Source organism: Neophocaena asiaeorientalis, unplaced genomic scaffold, assembly GCF_003031525.2.
Source record: "Neophocaena asiaeorientalis asiaeorientalis breed wild unplaced genomic scaffold, Neophocaena_asiaeorientalis_V1.1 scaffold236, whole genome shotgun sequence".
Taxonomy (NCBI): Eukaryota; Metazoa; Chordata; class Mammalia; order Artiodactyla; family Phocoenidae; genus Neophocaena; species Neophocaena asiaeorientalis.
Window position 1 is genome coordinate 751017 of NW_020173418.1, and position 22255 is coordinate 773271.

At 40.9% G+C, this 22255-nt stretch overlaps 1 protein-coding gene across 6 annotated transcripts in view; it reads right to left on the reverse strand.

Annotated features, from left to right (window-relative positions):
- HERC2 (HECT and RLD domain containing E3 ubiquitin protein ligase 2) overlaps positions 1-22255 on the reverse strand; it is a 228790-nt gene that overhangs the window by 127710 nt on the left and 78825 nt on the right. For 2 of the 6 annotated variants that reach the window (XM_024747286.1, XM_024747285.1), the window contains 11 exons: positions 19183-19361; positions 14724-14908; positions 12931-13086; positions 12044-12229; positions 6719-6889; positions 6226-6329; positions 5235-5385; positions 2682-2896; positions 2306-2438; positions 2079-2206; positions 1792-1987 (listed from right to left, as the gene is read on the reverse strand). In XM_024747286.1, coding sequence (XP_024603054.1) covers positions 1792-1987; positions 2079-2206; positions 2306-2438; positions 2682-2896; positions 5235-5385; positions 6226-6329; positions 6719-6889; positions 12044-12229; positions 12931-13086; positions 14724-14908; positions 19183-19361 — 1804 coding nt within the window. Of the gene's footprint in view, positions 1-1776; positions 1988-2078; positions 2207-2305; positions 2439-2681; positions 2897-5234; positions 5386-6225; positions 6330-6718; positions 6890-12043; positions 12230-12930; positions 13087-14723; positions 14909-19182; positions 19362-22255 lie in introns of all 6 variants that reach the window. The other 4 variants (XM_024747281.1, XM_024747284.1, XM_024747282.1 and 1 more) reach the window with 3 other exon arrangements.

Consider the following 22255-nt stretch of genomic DNA (forward strand, 5'->3'; position numbering starts at 1 on the left):
CTTAGCCCATGGGTGATACATAGCAAGTGGTAGGCTGCATTTGTCCCCAGACCCTAGTTTGCCCACCCTGGACTAGTGCATTGGTTCTGTCACCAGTGTGCAACTGAATCAAGTAGATGCCTCTGACTACGTTAGTCTTTTTAATCAGAGAAATTTCTATTGAATTTGCAATGTGATACGTGGTGTTGCTTCCGTACTTTTGGTCCTCTTCAAGGTTTTCAGTCTCATTCTTCTCAATATATAATATAAATAACCAGCAACACAATAATAAACATAGGCAATAAAACATTAACACAGCAGGTCTGGGCTGCTCAAACCCTGCAAATTCCCAAGAAAGGCCTGTCCCGTCAGCACTGGCTCTTCACCAGCTCCTGAGAACTGAGCTCTGAAACCTTGGTATGTTCTGCCTGAGAAGAGTGTGTCTGAGGCACAGGATCAACTTTACCGGTGTAACCAGACAGCTTGTGACTTACGGCAACTGCCTGTGTCTACTCTGGATGGAGTCTGGGCAGCTGAGAGCAATCACGCAGGCCCCACATGGCCACGTGACTGACTCCCAACAACAAACCTGGACACCAAGGTTCAGGTGAGCATCCCTGACTGACAGTCCTTCACACGTGTCACATGTCACTGCTGAGAGAACCAAGCACGACCCTGTGTGATTCACTGGAGGGAACACTGGAAGCCCGGACCCAGTTTCCTTTGGAATTCCCTCCATGCACCTCTCCTTTTGCTAATTTTTATCTGTACCCTTTCACAGTAATAACTAAGAGTATAACAGTTCTTCTGAGTCTTGTGGAGCCCTACCAGTAAATCATCAAACTTAGCACAGCACCAGGAATATTAATTATTTCTATGTTACAATTAAGTATATAAACCCACAACATCAAGAAATTTTAAGCGGTGACAGTGTGAGCTCAGAGACCAGGGAGGCAATGGCCACACGGGGATGGGGTCACCCTCCCTCACGCTGAGATGGCAGTCTCTGAGTTTCCTGGCTACCTGGGTTAAAGGGATCTCAGAAGTGTTCCTGCCATATCTCCTGATTCAGAGCGTCTCCAGGATCCAGATAAGCTGTGGTTTAAGCTCAGGAACAATCAATTCAGGATGGCGTCTACAATAAGTTAGTCTTTCATGGCATTGTTTGTAATGTCCATCTAAAACTCAGTAATTAATATTGCTTAATAAGCTAATCTGGGAATAAATCAATATAATTCATAAGAATATAATCAGATATTTTGGTAGACTTGCTTATAACCACAAGTGACCAAATTAGAAAGTATGTATTTTCACTCAAAGTTTGGTTAATACAAAAACTCTTTTCCATATCGCTACACAGTTGCTTCCTGAAAATATCAGTAACTCTTTTGTTTCCTTTTATAACAATCTTCCATGTTTCAGAATACTCAATATTGCCAAAGAAAAACATTTCTTCACAAGAATGGCAAGATTTGTTGAAAGATTAAACGTTCCCATATATCTCATTACCAGGACGAGTGATTAAAAAAACACTTCCTTTTCCCCATCAATTTAATAAAGTTTACAGTATTTTCAGCATCAATTTACTAGTTACCAAATGATAACACACTCAATCCCAAAGTTGCATCATCATCTGGTATCTTGGAAAAATAAGCAGGATTTGTACACTTAACCCTAAATACACATAACAAACATTATGGCACTTGTGAAAATGCTACGATAGGTGAGCAGCAGCCCACAGCCTCACTGCAACCACAGACACCTATACGGGGACACACTCTGAAAGAATCCTCCTACCTTTTACCTTCTTACCTCTCTTCTTCCTTCGTTCTCGAATTATCTTCTGAGCTATCCTCCTCCAACGGGGCAAAGAACTTAACAGTTTAAACTTGGACATTATAGAGAGGTCATTACAAACTGCAGGTCTCAGTTCATTAAAGAGGAACCTCAAACGTTCAATGACTGGGGCACAGACCTCCTTGTAAGAACGGCCCTGTTCTTGATGTGTCTACAAAGTTAAATATGAAAGAACAACTTAACAACAAATACTTGGCCAACTGTCCAGAAGCACAGAAGAAAGAAAATCGAAATCTGTTTACCTTAATGAGTGAGCATTTTGCTTGGTAGACAACTCTACAAACATCCACCACTGATTTAGGCAACGTTCTGTGCTTTACTTGCTCAATACCAAGTGTACCTGCATAAACTAAAGATAATGCCACGTGACCTGTAAAAGATATTTAAAAGAAAGGGCAGGGTAGGAATGAATGTGTACTACATGTCAGTTGAAAGATCTACAGTACAGCTACAACATCGAGCGTCATACCTAAATCTTCATGTTTTAAGAGGCAGCATAACAGCAAGCGGCCGACCTCCTCCACAGGATGCTCAGGAGGAAAGGTGATGGGTGTGGTCAAGTGGCACTGCCTACAGTACCTTTCTATCTGACACAGAAAGTCCTGCAACAGAAACAGCTGGAGGTAACTTCAGAGCCAACATCGTCATGAATTCTAAACTAAGTGCCGTAGCTTCTAAAACCTCACCGGACATTGAACTGAACCAGCCTCTTACCTCAAAACCAACCCTCCAAATAATATGTAAACAAAGTCTGTGCTAAGCTAACCAAAGTCTGTGCTAAGGTGTTCACAAGTCAAAGTCCTAAGGTAAACAAAGGACGCTGAGTGTGGGAAGGCCTCACTCACCTTCACGTTGTGGTCTTGAATGTTATTGTCAGCAATGGCTTGCAGGAATGCCTGGGAATGGTCACCCAGCGCCCGTCTGTGGGAGTAGAGCCGGGACTTGCTGGCGGGAGTGCCCCCTGGAGAGCTACAGTGGTCCTCATCTTTCTCCTCGTTGTAGCTGTAGTGGATCTGGCTAGTCTGCAGGCCTCCAGAGAAGATGGATGACTGAAGCCACTCTAGAGAGTGCACATGCAAACGTTAAAAAGAAACCTGAGTGCACTGTTCAGAAATAAATACTGAAAAAAAAAAAAAAAGATAGAAAACTAAGTACTTCATTTAGGAGGTGAAATTCAGGATCATTCATATGAAAGTCACATCTAACATATTTACATAGATTGGCTTATAATTCCTATATCTATGTGAAAAAAAGTAACACTTTCTGGTTACTCAACACATCTTAAGCATGGTATCAGAACCCAATATAATTGTTCCAGATACCTGCTCAAACATGGAGCTGTCCAGGTCCACAGAAACCATGTGAAGACTAGAGCTATGCCTTCTAACAGGGAAAAGAGCACTGAGACACCACTTACACAAGTAATCACCGATTTCAACTGGGATAACCACAGGCTACAAGTACTACGTGGGGAACGACCGTGCAGCAACAAGCCCCCGACTATTCGGGGGGACGGTAAGGAATTTGCTGTAATCTGGATGAAGACCAAGACGCTGAGCATCCAGGCAGGAGAACAGCATGTGTGAAGGGTTCCATGAAGAAAAACATGCTCAGGGCAGCACGCCTCCCTAGAGCATTAATCAATTAATAATAATAAGAGACTACTGAACATACAACACAAGATCGTTAAGTAAGGGATGGATACATGGAAACCTGAGATCCAGCAGGCTATAAAGGAGACCTGTGTTGAGGCACAGGTCAGACCCCATAAGAACATGCCACCCATCAGTGCAAATAGGGATACTCATTGTAACTGCTATGAGTGAGATTCACCAAAGAATAATCCGTTTTTACATAACTACAGATTTTTTTTCAATAACTGTGCTATCAAAATATTCCTCCAAAACCCAAGCAATCAGATCTGGGATGCACTCAATGTCCTTTTACTGGAAATTTCGATTTTAGAGCATTCAGGAGCATTCATCAAAGTGCCATATTAATTCTTCTAAAACACAAATGTGATCAGACCCTCCCTGAACCTCTCCATTTAGAACTCCCTCTTGTCTCTTTTTTTTAAAAAAATTTATTTTTTGTGGTTTTTTTTTTTAATTTTTGGCTGCACTGGGTCTTCATTGCTGCGTGGGCTTTCTCTAGTTGCAGCGAGTGGGGGCTACTCTTCGTTGCGGTGCATGGGTTTCTCATTGCGGTGGCTTCTCCTGTTGCAGAGCATGGGATCTAGGTGTGCGGGCTTCAGTAGTTACAGCACTCGGTCTCAGCAGTTGTGGCTCGCGGGCTCTAGAGCACAGGCTCAGTAGTTGTGGCACATGGGCTTAGTTGCTCCGCGGCATGTAGGATCTTCCCGGACCAGGGCTCGAACCCGTGTCCCCCGCATTGGCAGGCGGATTCTTAACCACTGTGCCACCAGGGAAGTCCCCTACAGGTCTTCAGAGGAAGAAAAGCCCACTGTCTTCGAGGCTCTGCAGACAGCAAAGCGCCCAGCACACACACCAAGGGTGTGCTCCAGAAGGCAGGCTGAGCAGGCACCATGATCATCCCTGCCCACTAGCCTTCTCCCCCGACCCTACACATACACAAGCAGCTCGAAGCTGACTTTCTCAACGATGCCCTCACACACCCAGTCTGCTGGGGCTCCAATTTCAGGATGGCTCCACCTCCATGAAGTCTTTCCCTCTACCCCATCCCCACTTCCCAAACCACTTACAAATGTCTCCATTTTATCCTCTAACACCATCCAACCTGACCTGTTTACCATGTCTGGCTCATCACACAGGAAGCACCTGAGGGCAGAGGTGCACCTAATTCTACACCTACTACACCCATGTTAGAGACTAACATGGTAATTCACATGAGAAATTACTCGATAGATGCTTGTTGGCTAGTCAGTGAAAGACAGATGGAAAAATGCAAAAATATGTGAAGAGATATTTAAACCTATCATATGGGATAGGGAGAAAATGTAATACTTTAGGTGGTTACAAAGGCTGCCATCCCAAAATGTATTGGATTTGAGTCTGGTAAAAACGCAATGCTCAAACAGAACAGCATTCCTAAGAGGAACAGCCAATCCACATCACGTGGATTTCTAGGCACACAGGGAGATGTCAGTCGAGTTGAGCCAATCTGTTAGAGGATGCAGAAGTGAGACCACGCACAGGCCCAACATTCCTACATACCTGTTAGCTTCCTGTGCTGCCACACAGATCGTGAGCACAAATGAAAGCCGCTCACAGCTATTTCTATTAACTGGTTTAGTCTCACTATCCTTATTTGTCCTCACCAATAACTGTGTTGATTCTTCCTGTTCTATTCTCAGTAGCACTTACAGCTCAGCTAAAATAACCTGCTAATCTGTTAGCAGAAAACAAAATTTTTCTTACTGGCGCATTCGACCTCAACAGGAGATAGCGGTGTGCTCATAGCTAAATAGGAAGCGTGTAACCCAAGGAGTAGGCCCAGATTTCTTTCAGTGTCTATAAGAGGTGAAGACAGACTTCCCAAATCTGGTATGGTAACAATTTCTTGGTCAGGCTGCAAAAGATAAATTTCAACATTAGTATGATGAGATTAGTAGTATGAGAAAACAGCATTAATTAACATTAAACCAAGACCAACAGCTTTAACCTTAAACAAGACATACTGCCATAATTAAAGACTATATCCTATAATAGTGAGATCAGGCTGCTACCAAAATAACAGAAGATATAAAGCAAACAGTATATGCATAAATCTGGTAGAAAATCCAAAGCAAGAATAAACCACTTGGCTAGAAAATTCCTTAGGGAATCAAACAGAAGTTAGAAAAGAAAAGGATCTAACGAAAATAATCTTAAATGTTGCCAGCCACATGACAATTTATAAACAAAGTTAATTTTTCCCTTCATAAAATGCTGCAAACATTACCCTTGAGGCATAACTTAATAAATTTTATTACCTCTGTATCCACATCTGGAAAGCCAATCCCAATATATGGATCCCAATGCTAATGAATATATAGAATGGACATATTTCTATTCTAAAACATTATGCCACTAAATAGTTCCTCCCCAGAAATATATACCTCAAGATGGTAAGTCCTTCCGAATTTCTACATAGGATTACAATAAAATCATAAAGACAAAAAGTTAACCTCTTTTTTGTGTGGAACAAGGTCTACGTTTCTTACAAATGAACAATTTTAAAATAATTTTTCAAGGCTAATTGATTTATGAAAAAAAATCTCTAAAAGATCTTTGTGTTTATCACTTAATAATGACCCCCTCCCCCAAAAGATCCAACCAGCAATATTTCAGGGTAAAAACCACTTCTCAGAAACATCCAGAGAGAGTCTCCACTGAAGTCCACCTGGGTGCTCACTGCACACAGCCTCACCTCCAGATACTGGCCAACACAGAAGGCATGCATTGATTCCCGTGTGTCTTCAAACTGCAAAGCAGCTTCCAAAGCTACCACTGGGTCTTCCCCTACAAACTGAGCTGAAACATAACAAACAAAAGCAACATGACTTCAGTACAGTTTGCCTAGGCATTTACAGTAGAAATGGCAAGTAGGAAATAGATTAGGCAGGTTAACTCCAAAGTGAGGGTTACCAAAGTAATGTGATCTCTCATCCTCTGCCAGGGCTGTCTGGGTCAACTCAGAACTTGGAACAAGTTCCAACAAGTGTTGGAACAAAAAATGCGTAACGATAAGAAAGTTTGCATATGTGCCTGAATTTGCTGTGACAGGACAGACCCCAAAGTCATTGACAAGCTGAAATGTATGGGTGCTGGAGCAGTACTAAATTTATTACTTTAAACCAAATGCTCTGCTTAAAATAACACATCTGAAACTACTAACCATGAAGTAAAAAGCGAGGCCTTACCAAGAATACTATTTCCTGTTAATGACTGCGTCTGGAAGTCCTTTATATCATACACTTTCCCATCAATCACAGTCCAGAAGCCTCCATCTTTATTATGGTTCTCCAAATCAGCTTTGCGTATAAGCGTCACTTCCTCATTATTTCTACAGTTCTGACCTGTAAAAAATGACTCTGTGTATACAGAAACCAAAATCAATGAATCAATAGATCAATAGATAACATGACTAGTACAAACTGTGTGAAAGAACTACAAGGTGAAACAGACAAATCCACAAACACAATGAGAAATTAACATACCTCTTCCTATAACTGTCACCACAAACAAAAATTCAGCAAGGATACAGAATGATTTAAAAACAAAAACACCACATGAACAGCATGAATAGCAAGTCTGGCCATATACCAAGCATTAGAGCAAATCTCAAAAGATTTCAAATAAGTCAAGTTACACAGCAGGGACACTGACTACAATGCAGTTAAGTTAGAAATAGGTAACGGAATTCCCTGGGGGCCCAGTGGTTAGGACTCCACGCTTTCACTGCCGAGGGCCTAGGTTCAATCTCTCAAGCCGTGTGGTACGGCCAAAAATAAATAAATAAATAAACAAACAAACGAATGAATAGCAGAAACAGGTAACCAAAAATAAATAAAAACCTCTACATATTTGAAAATTATAAAATATATTTCATAAAGTCCCAGAAAAAAATGACTACGGAAATCAGACAACTGAAATGAACAATGATGAAAATACTACAGATCAACACTTGTGACATACAGTTAAATGTATGTTTGAGGGCATTTCTACCTTTAAATGTATATATTAGGAAAAAAGAAAAGCTAAAAAGTTAACAAACATAAAATCAATAAAATTCAATGAGTTCATAATGATACTCAAAAAAAAAAGAAAACCTCATGGGTCACCTTTGGAAGCATCAGGACTCCAACTTAATATTACAAAAAATGGTTAACGAGGGGTGGGGTGGTGGTGAATCAAGCCAGGATCACATCCTCCCTGTGCAAACTGTATCTTATGCTACCAAAGAGCTGAGGGCAAGGTTGCTGGGGGACTGCACAGAGGACACGTTATACATGAACTCCCTGGTCCATGTGAACAGAAGTGAAGGTGGGGCCGCCCACCATCACAGGCCTCTGAGCCGATGAAACAAAAAGCACACACACTCTGACCCATCAAAACTGAATCCGAATCTCATTAAGCCTATACATATTATCAGCAGTTTACAGAAAATGTAACTGACAGAAGATGTTAAGATTTGAAGAAGAAAATGCAATCAATCAAGTTCAGAAAATGTGAAATTCTCAGAACAAATGTCCTACTTCTTTGAAAAATAAACAGTATGACAAAAGAGAGGGAGAGGAGAGCCTGGAAATAGCTGTTGGGGAAAAAGAGACTCAAGTATGTATCACCCAACTGCAACGTACAGAACTTGTTTAGATCCTGACTCAAAATAACCACTAATAAAAAGATTAATCAATCACTGTTAATCTTAGGATAATGAGATTGTGGTTTTATTCTCCCAAAAAAGTTCTTAACATTAACAGGTGAAGTGTGTGAAAATGTTTTAAAGACAGAAATATGCTTTAAAATAATACAATCAATCAATCAGATAGAAAGTGTAGGAATGCTTCGGGAATGTGAGTTTTTTTTTTTTTTTTTTGGCCACCACGCAGCATGTGGGATCTTAGTTCCCAACGGGGAATGGGACCCGTGTCCCCTGCAGTGGCAGCTCAGAGTCCTAACCACTGAAATGCCAGGAAAGTCCCCAGGATTGTGAATACTTTTTATTCTACATTCATTTTATTATTCTCTCTTTTATCTCTGTTAGAAAACTTTCAAAATAAACATATTACAAAAACATCAGTATGCTAACAATTATCATTTCTCAGAAAGTTAGAAAAATGTCAGATTAAACCCTAAGAAAGAAGAAAAATAAAGAAAGAAAGAACAGTGTGGTATCAGCATAATGACAGACATTTGGATCAACAGAATAGAGAGCCCAGAAATAAATCCTCACAATATATAGTCAAATGATTTTTTTGACAAGGGTGGCAAGACCATTCAGTGGGGAAAAAAGGACAGTCTTTAGAAATAAATGGTGCTGGGAAAACTGAATATTCAATTGCAAATGAATCAAGTTGGACCCCTACCTTTCACCATACACAAAAATTAACTCAAAATAGATTAAAGACCTAAACATAGGAGCTAAAACTATAAAACAGAAAACTCTTGGACTTCCCTGGCAGTCCAGTGGTTGAGACTCCGCATTTCCAAGGCAAGGGGCGCGGGTTTGATCCCTGGTCGGGGAACTAAGATCCCACATGCTGAACGGCGCAGCCAAGTGTGTGTATCTTAGAAGAAAACATAGGAGGAAAGCTTAATGACACTGGATTTGGCAATGATATTTTTAGACAAGACACCAAATGCACAGGCAACCTTCATCAAAAAAAAAATCAAAGTACACTATCAACAGAATGAAAAAGCAACCCACAGAATGAGAGAAAAATATTTGCAAATCATATATATCCAGAATACGTAAGAAACTCCTACAGCTCTACAATAACAACAAAAAATCTGGCTCAAAAGTAGGAAAAAGAGGGATTCCCTGGTGGTCCAGTGGTTAGGACTCTGCACTTCCACTGCAGGGGGGCACGGGTTCAATCCCTGGTCAGGGAACTAAGATCACACAGGATGGCAAAAAAACAAAAGTTGGAAAAAGACTTGAAAAGACATTTCTCCAAAGATATGCACATAGTCAACAGGCACATAAACAGATGCACACCACCACTAATCATTAGGGAAAAGCAGATCAAAACTACAATGTAATACCACTTCATCCAAACAGGATGGCTGTTATTTAAAAAACAGACAACACGTGTTGGCAAAGAGGTGGAGAAATTAGAACCCTTCCTTGTGCACTGCCTGCGGAAATATAAAATGGTTCAGCTACTGTGGAAAACAGTATGGCAATTCCTTAAGAAATTAAACATGGAATTATCATATGATTCAGCAATCCCACTTTTGGCTATATACCCAAAAGAAGTGAAAGCAGGGACTCAGACATCTACACAGTCATATTCACAGCAGCATCAGTCACAACAGCCAAAAGGTGAAAACAGTCAAGTATCCATCAACAGATGAATGGATAAAAAAGGTGTGGTTTAAAAAAAAAAAAAAAAAAAAAAAAAAGTGTGGTTTGTATATGTGTGTGTATACACACACACACACACACATATATACACCATATATACATATATATATATACCAAATATATGTGATGGAATACTACTCAGCCATAAAAAAGAATGAAATTTTGCCATTTGCGACAACATGGATGGAAAAAAACTCTATAACCATCAAGAGTTGCAGAAAAAGTATTTGATGAAACTTAATGTCCATTCACGGGACTTCCCTGGTGGCACAGTGGTTAAGAATCCACCTGCCAATGCAGGGGACACGGATTCAATCCCTGGTGCAGGAAGATCCCACATGCCAGGGAGCAACTAAGCCCATGCACCACAACTACTGAGTCTGCGCTCTAAAGCCCATGAGCCACAACTACTGAGCCCACGTGCTGCAACTACCGAAGCCCGCACGCCTAGAGCCCATTCTCCACAACAAGAGAAGCCACCGCAATGAGAAGCCCGCGCACCACAACGAAGAGTAGTCCCTCCTCGCCGCAACTAGAGAAAGCCCACACACAGCAACAAAGACCCAACACAGCCAAAAATAAATAAATAAAATATAAATAAATAATTTTAAAAATCCATTCACCATTAAAGACTCATCACAAAGCAGAAACAGAAGGAAACATACTTAATATTTTAAGGTATCTACAAAGAAAGTCCTACAGCAAACATCATACTTCATGTGTGAACTCTGGGAAGTTTTCCCTCTGCTCTTAGGAACAAGACAAGGATGCCCATTATCACCATTTCTATTCCACAGTGCACTAGAGGTGCCAGCAAGTGCAATATTTCCGGGGCAAAGCTCTGTGCTCAGAAGCAGACACGGGCAGAGAGTCACCTGATTCAGACAAAAGTGGCACTCTAGAGGAGAAACCACAATGGTCCTTTCACCCAAGCGTGCTGGCACAACAATCCTACGGACAAAATGCATATGGAAAAAAATGGCATGCGATCTCTTGGCACAGAGGAGGGACAGGGAGAACTGCCACACTTTGTAGAGATGAGGCACAATCACTGTGGAAACCTGGCATTCTGTACTAAAACACGCCTTACAAACCACCAAGCAAAAGACATGAGGATGTTTAAACAACTAAGTTGTTATGGGGCACATGTCTATCTGATAAAATGATCAAGAGAAGCAGGGGAGCGGCAAGCGCACAAGCCCAGAGAGGGAAACCTTTCAGGGAGACAGAGACAGTGTTTGGGAGGGTCCTGCTTAATGAACAGCTTCCCCTGTGATCAGTCCCAAAGCTGCTTTCGGTACTTTTGTGTACATGTTATACTTCACAATAAAAAAAGGTTTTACAATGAGTATGTTTGAACTGCTGATCAAGTTATATGCCTTCAACCATATACAGTAAACAGACAAAAGTCACAAATGACCATTTAAGTTCACAACAGTAGATGAATCGTGTTGAAAATATTAGCTATACTAAAAAATAAAAAATTATGCTCAATATCCTAAGGTCGGTTATTTTCCTCAGGACAACTGTTACTTTTCGTTTTAAGCTCCTATGTTATAGAAATGACAATCTACAATGGCATAAGAAAAGGCCTACCTTGCTTGAGCTTTCCTATAAAATGCAAGTTGAACCACAACTTCAATTAATTCTGTGAGTTCAGGAAGTCATAATACTTAGATTCAAAAGCATCAAAATTCAAAACTTTGAGAAGACAAGTTTCATTCCAATTTGGTAAGCACTAGAGACAGTACGGATGGGAAGTGCTCAGCTGACTATGGGAACTCCATAACTCATGTCACATAACACCAATGAGTTTAAGAAAGTCCTCCCATATTAATGTCTGCCTCCAAAGTGGGACCATGTCTAACCACCTCAACAGTACCTTCTGGAGACAATTTCCAAGAAAGGGTTTTCCAGAATGTTCTAAAATAATCCAATTTGGGATGTAACAACCATTTCTAACAGAAAAATTTTCCTTAAATATAACCCAAATCTGTTCTGATTTGGATTATCTTTGTTTTCCATTTACACTACCATCAGTGAAAATGGCAATAACTGGTCTTCCTTTGTTAAATAGTCTTTCAAATGAAAAGGCAAGAACAGAATAGACTAGGACAAAACTTTCCTCAGTGAAAGTCTTTAAGTTAAGATGCCATACCCATGATGCCGGGCCAGGCTAACTCTTCATGGTCGTCCCTTTCCTTTCCTGGTGCCAGGTGGTTGAACCGATCCAGATGTTCTAACAGGCCACCCAGCAGAGGGACAGCTCCAGCCTCCTGCATGAGACCAGCATTTTTACTGAGCAGAAGCACTACAGAAACTACTAGTTCTGGAAGGAGAATACCTACATTTAAAAAGAAAAAAAAAAAGGCGTAAGATTTAAACAAAAGTGTTCATCCTATAAAACCATTCTGTAAGCTTGTGCTATGTTTAAATTCTGATAAATCACAAAATAAGGAATGCTCGTCCTTTAGCATATTTCTACAGGATTATTTTATCTTTCATTCTGAAAGAAACAAATATAGGTATCAAACAGAAGCCTCTGAGTTATAAGAATACTTTTCAAAAACACTGTGTTTCAACACAAAAGTATTAACTGGGGTCTTTTATTGAGAAAACAAGTGTTTGCCACTAAGCTTATTATCAGAAAAAAGGCACTCAATACTCTGTCACAGAATTAACTTGAAAAAATATTAAGCAATATAGGAATTTATTAAGGTCCTAAAAGGGGCAACTAATTCTTATGATGCTGAAATAAAATTAGACAATTACCATTAACCTCATTATTGAAGTGTTAATAATGGTCGTATGACTCTAAATCACCAATTATATGTATCACTGTATATGATACAGTGACGTGACTCCCATACCAGGTTGCTCAACCACAGAACTGTCACTAACTAAAAACACGAAAGGAGAAAGGGCTACAGGACTAGAAGATGTATGGGGTAAAGGCATGCAGGTTTACCACAAAATGATAAATTTTAAATCTCATCAATCTCAGAAAATAAATACATGCCCACATTTAGGAAACAAGGTAAGTACCAGTGAAGTCCCCTTCCACAATGCAGGCCACCTCTGCAAAATGCCTCCAGCTAGTGGAAGCAATGCTGGCTGCCACGGGCAGTATATCTCCAATGTGTGTGCACAAAAGGGCTGTGTACTTCTTCAGCAAGGAACCAACCCCCATTAGTTCAGGACCTGAAGGGAAGATTTACACAATTTCATTTGCACTATTAAAATTTACTTTGTAAATAAACTTCATCGTTCCACTATTCTACTCTCATCTATACATTTTTTACCTATAATAATTTTCTCAAACGGGAGCGGTTAATCTTACTTATTTAGTCCTTGGCTCCTTTCATATCACATAATTTGAGAAACTGAATTTGGATATACTGATTTTTATACACTGCACTATATAGTATCTAAAAACTTCAAGTAAAAATACTAAAGTCATAACCTAGAGTTCTAAAACCTTATATCCAATATACATGCTTTCTAAGTCCAAGACTTAATGCCCGAAAATTACTCCCAGTGAACAAAGTTAGGCATTTTTCAATCATAAAAATCTTCAACTTTTCGGAGCTTTCCTGGCGGTCCTGTGGTTAAGACTCCACAATCCCAATGCAGGAGGCCCTGGTTCGATCCCTGGTCAGGGAACTAGATCCCACACGTGGCAGCGAAGATCCTGCGTGCTGCAACTAAGACCCAGCACAGCCAAATAAATAAATATTAAAAAAAAAAATCTTCAACTTTTCCTCCTACATGGCTCTTAAAAGCTTTTTAGTTCTTGTAACTTTATGACATTGAGATGGTCACCTCTTTCAGACTGAAATGGTTCACCAATTTCAACCTGAAGTTTTCCATCCTCTACAAGTGCCTAACGATTTTCAGGAAGTAACAAAATTGTTTTAGACTATACTGGCTATAAAAATATTAACAGGGCTTCCCTGGTGGCGGAGTAGTTGAGAGTCCGCCTGCCGATGCAGGGGACACGGGTTCGTGTCCCGGTCCGGGAAGATCCCACATGCCGCGAAGCGGCTGGGCCCATGAGCCATGGCCGCTGAGCCTGCGCGTCCGGAGCCTGTGCTCCGCAACGGGAGAGGCCACAACAGTGAGAGGCCCGCATACCGCAAAAAAAAAAAAAAAAAAAAAAAAAAAAAATTAACAAAAGTAGCAAACCTTTCCATCACTGACAGAGAAAACTACCTTATAAAGAGCCAGGCACTCCTTTTGGAGTTTGTGGAAAGTGCTCTACTCTACGTTGTACACAGAACTGAGCACTTATGTATCATCCTATTTTCATTCTCACAGGCACCCTCAAGTCTTCTTAACCTAACTCTGTAGGTGAGCAATCTACAGCCCCCAGGAGACTTAGTCCCGTGTCCAACAGCTAATAAACCAGAGCTATAACTGAGATTCAGTCTTCCTTCAACAATAATGCATTCCTCCTACTACACCCATCTAGCTTACCAGGGTGACATACAAACATTAGGTCACTATTTCGTCCCCACATTATGTCAATCTCTAACAGTCCACAACTAACCCGTTGAATAAGTCTGATAAATCTTCTGTAAGACTGACCTGAACATAAAGGATGCTATTTCTCATGTCTAAGGAATTTAAATGTTAACACAATGAAATAAAAAATATTGATGAGTCTAATATAGAAATATCTGTCCAAAAAAAGTGGATGCAAAATGAAATCCCCCAAAATTGGTGCATCTAACAGTATAAGAACTACACATCTGGGCCATGCAGAATAGGCATGTCAAGAAGCCTAAATAAAAAAGCCAAAATACACACAAGACACTTTAACATTTTAAGTAACTTACTAGAAATATCTGAAGTCTGACCAATATTTTCTCCTGGATAAAGTTTACTGATAAGTAAGCGCTGAAAACGCAGCAACAAATCCAATGAAGCAGATCTCTCATGACTATGTTGCTCAAAGTCTAGACATGATGATATCCGACGGGCAACATCTTTCAATCTGGCTACTGTCTGAGAAGCAATGTTTCTATGCAGGAGAAAGAGGATTGCAAAATTAAACAAGTTATGCTTGTTTTTAAAGGGGGAGAGGGGTTGTAAAAAAAAAAATCACAACATAAACTAAAATCAGAAATAAAGATCATACACCCAAGTGACCTGCAGCTGGCTTCCTTCCCCACATGTGTGTCAGCTGTATCTGCAATAAGCACACCTCATTCAAAACTGAGCAGAGGTACACGAAAGACACAAGAGGTAGAATGATACCCTTTGCTTTATAGATGTGCTCCTAAGAGTTGCATGGAACAGTCCAAAATGATAGAAAACCCCTGTACAAACCATTGGAAGGAAAAGTAACTGTTAATATTTTTTGTCCAAATCTGCATTTCAAATATAAATGTGACACTATCCTTAAAGACAAGACCCACTAGCATTTCTGCATCTGCCTCACAAGTGTGCCTTCAGACTTAATCAAGCAAACACCCAGGTGGGCCATGTGGGGGGATACCCAGGGCTCAGAAACTACAGGAAGGAAGACCAAAGTGGGCACAAATAAACCAGGTCAGAGTAAGAGATGCTCAAAGAACACGGCAGCAAGGAAAGGAGCAGAGGATCCAATTCCAACTGCAGGATCCAACTTGAGCCATGAACCATCAGTAAGTAAATGGGGAGAAAAGAAAGTACAAGTAGAAGAGTAGTAAGTGTTCTGTTTCCATGAGCAGAATGCAAAGGAACCTGGGCACAGAGGTCAAAACAAGGAAGGGGAGTGGACACAGTGGACACTGTAGGTGATGGAGTGCCAGGCTGCTGGCACTAGATTCTGCCATGCTGAGCCACCAGTTTTGAAAGGAAAGTGACAACCTGTTTGTGTCTGAGAAAGGTAACTAAAGTCAGTGAGAAAGCAGATTTTAGAGGGCACAGGGAACACCAGATAAGACCCTGCCACCCAGGGACAGTCTCGGCGCCAGGTGAACAAGGTCTGATCTGTGATACTGAAGATAGAAGGAAGGAAGTTAGTGAAGTTAAAGAGCCGAAGTAGATGGCTTCCCGGGTGGCGCAGTGGTTGAGAGTCCGCCTGCCGGTGCAGGGGATACGGGTTCGTGCCCCGGTCCGGGAGGATCCCACATACAGCGGAGCGGCTGGGCCCGTGAGCCATGGCCGCTGAGCCTGCGCGTCCAGAGCCTGTGCTCCGCAACAGGAGAGGCCACAGCAGTGAGAGGCCCGCGTACCGCAAAAAAAAAAAAAAGAGCCGAAGCAGAGCCTGGAACTTCTGTCAGTGTAGCTCCACCACAGCAGCCCCAACCCAGCCAGAATGCTGAGAGCCAGCGGCTGACAGCTGGGCACTGTCACTGGGGAGGCAAGTCCGGAGCCTCTGCACAACACCAGGCCACGGAAGAGGATTCTGCTCCACTTCTTTGATTTCTAACGTAACAGCAGGTTTGAGGAGAACCTCTGTCAATCGCACCAGCCCCCAGGGTTCATCCACTACAGCAGTGGAGTGAGGACAGGAGCAGAAGACACACATCAACTCACGTCCACAGAGTTGAGAAGAAAGAGCAGTAGGGACCCCTGGCTTGTGCTCAGCACTCCCAGCCACACAAAACGCAGGTGGATGCTCAGGGCCTCACCTGCGGTCCACCTCACCTTTCTGCTCCACGACCTGATAACCTGACCTGATAACCATATCACGATAGAAGAAAACGTCTGGAATCTGGGTTTTATGCCATACATGATGGAGCAAAAGACAGTAATAAAATACAATACAAATGTTAACTTATTTCCCTAATATAAAATTCAGAATCATAATCAAAGTGTGTAATTCTGATAGAGTTCATTAATTTAAACATCTTCACAGCTCTCTATTGCCAAATATAAATGGTTTTCTGTGGTTCTTTGCCAGCATAAGAGTTACTCTGAAATCTGTTTCATGGCTTACTTTTGGGAAGCTGCAGTTTCTCCAACCTGTCTTCCAAAGAATAAAATATAGGAAATGTCTCCAAAATCTCCAAAATGTAACTCTTTAGACTATTTTTCCACAACTGCATCAGCCAAGAGGTATTTAGACTCCATACACTGAGTCTCCTTTAGTCACAGACACTTAAGGTAAGAAATAAATGTTAAAGTTTATCTCTGCAAGGGGAGGGGCACATCATCTATGCTTATGAAAGGACCCTGGAGCATAGGCATTCTGTTAGTGAGAGGGTTGTACATGCATTTTTCTTTTTCTATTTTCCAAAAAATTTTAAGGTACTATTTACTCCATGTTTCAGTTTTTGTTTTGTATTTTCCAAACAGGTACATTTTCATTATAAATCTGCTGTGCAGCCAACTCCTCCCTGCATGCCAAAGGAACCAAAAGTAAAGAGGAAAGTTCAGAAGACAGTGTGCGAGGATGGGCTAGAGAGCACTGTCCAACGGAAAAGTACTGCCAGGGAGTCACATGTGTATTTTAAAATGTCTACCAGTCACATAAATAAAGATAAAAAGAACATGTAAAATCATTATTAAAAATGTACTTATCCCCATATATTTAAAATATTATCATTTCAACATAAAACCAATAAGAAAAAGCATTGAGATATTTATATTAGTTTTTTGAAGACACAAAGTCTTCAAAAGCCACTGTGTATTTTGTACATACAGCACATCTCAATTCAGATAACTAAATTTTCACTGCAAATACTTGATCTGCACTTAAGTCTCATAAAAATGCAGAGCTGAAAAGGTAAATTCATATGGCCAAGTTATTCCAAACAAAATTACAAGTTTTCTAATAGCTGAATCATGTCTAAGTTTTTTAATTTTAATTTTAATAAAAAATAAAAACTCAGTGTCTCAGCTACACTGGACACCCACAGGCAAACGTGGCAAATGACTGCCAGACTGAACAGCACAGGGGTAGGTAGGCTAAGATGGACAGGTCTCTACACACCAAGGGAACAAGTAGTCTGAACAAGCAGGAGAGCTGGCCCCTCATGGGAACAGTAACCTAAGACAGGACCGAGGTCAGAGAACCCAGCACTGGCTCTCTGCCAGTGACACCAGCGGGCCCAGACACAGCCTCCTCGGCAAAGGAAGGGGCGGTCAAGAACACGGAAAATCACATCTTGAGATACTGCTTTTGCTTTAAAACTTCTCCAGAGACCTTTACCTTTTCACTCCAAAACACTCAATGCGCATTTTCTCACTTGGCCCTCGATTAACTCTGCAAGATAAACACTGTTCTTGCTGCTACTGCCACAGTTACCATGCTGGGCAGGTGTCAGTGGCCAGCTTTAGACAAGCAGGCGCAACTGCAATTTTCTAGGAACAATTCCCAAGCTCTTGTCACTGCCACAGCTGCACGGACTTAATTCACTCTATTTCAGACTGTTATAGTGAAGATCAGAATGCGTGAATACTGATTTTAAAAATCATCACCACATTATAAAAAATAGGAAACAAGGGGTTTTTTATTAGCATTTACTAAAATATATGTCAGGAACTAGCTCTAAAACTTCCTCTTTTAAAAGCCCAGCAAATTCTGGTGTTTCCAGGTGTGAAGGGCAGGCCACCCCACGCCAGTACACCGCCCACCAATGCCCTGGACTTAGGTACCTAAGCCAACCCACCAGGCCCCCTTTCCTCTGTATAAACAATAAACCAGGAGCCAGGTTTACACAGAGCGGAGCTGTGTTACATAAAGGAGCAATCATTTTTCCTTGTCTAACAAATGCCTTTCAGAAACCACCCGGCTTTTTTGCTCTTTCTGAAGGACACCGCAACGCAGGCTGATATTCTTTAGCAAACAGTGACTGACTACTTCAGCCCTTAGCAAGGTGAGTCTCTGCGTATATTCTGACTCTGACTGATTCTTACCTCCTTCTGATCAGTCCTTTGACAATAACGCTCACCATTCTTCTACTTACTTCAGCTTTTGAAAGTTGTCTTAGAAACTAATAGATATAAATCTATGACATATAGAATGAGGCAAGGACACAACCAGTTTAAAAAAAACAATCTTACCATGATGATTTTCATTTGTATCTACCTGCTTACTAACGAGGCTAAGAACCTCATCCTAGGTTTATCACACACTCCAATTTTCTCTTGTGTGAAAACTTTTAGAATCTCCAGTTCTACTTCATACATTCTAACCTCTCCTCTCACCTACATTTAAGAATCTGTTCTAAAGTCTATCCTAGGTAATTTTCAAAGTACTTCATCAACAACTAAACACATTTTTGAGACCCTAGTGCTCGATCTCACTATCTTAATATGAAAACCAATAATCCTCCTAATTAAAATATGTCTAATGCTATTTACCTAAGAAGCTGTTGTATGAGCTGAACCAGAGGCAAGCACTGTTTTCCAGAAGATTCATAGATTCCCGTATTAATAAGATCTTTATCCAGTGGAGTCCTACTTCTATGAAATGTCGAGGCATTCGCTTCCTGTTCATCAATTTCTTTTTCCTTCTGTGCTTCTTTTTTGGCTTCAATATCCTGTAATTCATGAAACAGAAACTGGTTACCGGTTATCTCAGTAGCAGGTATGAAGGCACCATGGGCTGAGCCCTGATCCCACAGCCTAGCTGTGTGCTGACTCACACACCTGGTGACAGTGGCCCACACCCACCCACTGGAAATCACGCCACTCAGTTGCTCAGTTTCTAAACAGACGATTTGTCCTACAAACCCCGTGTCCAGGCTGCCAGTGCTAATGGTCTCCAGCATCCTTCTGTGAAGTTCCTAAAACCTTTACCCCTGCTTCTGGCTCTCACAACACCCAATGTGATCACCTAGGCAGAGTCTACCTGCTTTGTAAACATGAAGCAATAACCTACAGAATGGGAGGATACATTACCAAATCTTGTATCTGATATAAGACATACAAATACAGAAAGAATTCTGACAACTCAACAATTAAAAGATAAATGACCCAATTTTAAAATAAACAAAAAATCTGAACAGACACATCTTCAAAGAAGATATACAAATGGTAATGAACACATGAAAAGATGCTCAACTTCATTAGTCATCAGGGAAATTCACATCTCCTAGGACAGTATAATAAAAAAGATGAACAGTAGCAAGCATTTGCAAAGATACAGAGAAACTGGAACTGTCATACATTGCTACTGGGAATGTAAAATGGTACAGCCACTTAAGAAAACAGTCTGGCTATACCTTGAAACATTAAACATAGAGTTACCGTAAAACTCAGCGACTCCACTCCAAGGTACACGCCCATAAGAAATAAAAACGTATGTCCAGGGCTTCCCTGGTGGCGCAGTGGTTGAGAGTCCGCCTGCCGATGCAGGGGACACGGGTTCGTGCCCCGGTCCGGGAAGATCCCACATGCCGCGGAGCGGCTGGGCCCGTGAGCCATGGCCGCTAAGCCTGTGCGTCCGGAGCCTGTGCTCCGCAACGGGAGAGGCCACAGCATTGAGAGGCCCGCGTACCGCAAAAAAAAAACAAACGTATGTCCACACAAAAACCACACAGATGTTTATAACGGCATTATTCATAGTAACTTAAAAGAGAGAACAACCTAAATGTCCATCAGCTGATGAATTAAACAAAATGTGCTGTATCCATACAACAGAGTATTGTTTAGCGATTTAAAAAAATTAAGTACGACATGAATGATACAACTTGGCTGAACTTTGAAAACACTATGTTAAGTGGAAAGCGCCAGACACAAAAGGCCACATACTGTACAAATCCACTTATATGAAATGTCCAGAACAGGGACATCTTTAGAAACAGAAAGTAGATTAGCGGTTGTCAACGGCTGGGAGGAGTGGGGGATGCGGAGTGACTGTTAAGGGGCACAGGGTTTCTTTTTGGAGTGAAAGTGTTCTGAAATTAGATAGTGGTGATGGTGGTTGCACAACTCTGTGAATATACAAAAAAAAAAAAAAATCACTAAATCATACACTTTAAGAGACTGAATTTTACAGTAGATGAATTAGATCTCAATAATGTTATTATTTTAAAAAACTTTTAAAGGATGTATCTTTTGCCAGTCAAATGCAACCAATATTCCTGAGGACCTATTATACACTAAGCATTGTTCTAGTAATCAAATTTACTGTGAAAAAGCACGCAAGTTCTTTCCTACTGGGCTTTATTTTTTAATGGCAAAAGCCAGAACAAGTCTAAACACAAAATCTTCCCCATTCTGAGGGGTGTGGGGACAAGGACCATGTCTAAGGGGCTGGACTGGAACTGTGTCACCTACTCTTCAGAATAAGAAGGACACAGACCAGACAGCTTGAAAATGTGCGTGCTTTTGACCCAACTTCATTTCTAGAACTTCTTCCTAATAACCATTCTTATACCCAATGACTTATAATCTTCAAGAATGTAATTAAAAATTATTTATAATAGTAAAACTATCTAAAACCTAAATGGTCAACAATAGGAAATTGTTTAAAAAAAAAAAAGTGATTCCCTTTCCATATGACAGACTTCCCCAAAGCAACAGAACAAATGGGCATCGCAGAATATTCAACACAGAAGACATGGCAACCCTATGAGTGGAAAAGATACAAACCACTGAGACCAGTTCTGGCATCATAAGTAGTATTGTTAGTAAACATTTGCATTTTTGAAAGCCTGGAAGACCATACATGAAAAACATTAACAATGGTTATTCCTAAATGATGAGGGTTTTTCTGTTTATGCCTTTCTGTAGCTTCAAAACATTTTTGTTTTAAAACAAATGGCCTTTCGGCTATTTTTTCAGACATCTTAATTATTGTCACAGGGATCACAACCTGCATACTCTATAGCCCACCTCCCCCTCTCAAGGTACCACTCTCCAGCAGGATGCAAAGAATAAACATATGCTAACTAAATTAACAGGTTCTAAAAATACTGCTTGGGGGGACTTCCCTGGCAGTCCAGCGGCTAAGACTCCGCGCTTCCACTGCAGGGGGGCGTGGGATGGATCCCTGGTTGGGGAACTAAGTTCCCGCATGCTGCACGGTGCAGCCAAAAAATGTTTTAAAGTAATAAAAATAAATATAAAAAATAAAAATACTGCTTAGATCTGGCCCACACGTGAACTGCCTCTGCCTGGTCGCTGTCATTGCTCCCGTCAGGTGAACTATTACACTGAGCCACACGGAGCACAGGAAGAAAAGGAAGAGGTTTGGAGTCAGCAAACCTGTCATTCACTAGTCATGACACCTTAGCAAATCACTAAACTTCTGTGGTATCTATGTCCACGCTTATAAAATGGAATTTTAAGACAATTTTTTCCACTCAATGTGAAAAACAATTCACATTTCCTGGCAAGAAAAGAAAAATTTACACATAGAAAAACTTTCTCTGTCCTTTGGCCTCCTCTCTGCCCCCTACTGTACATTGTTTACCTGCATTATGCATCG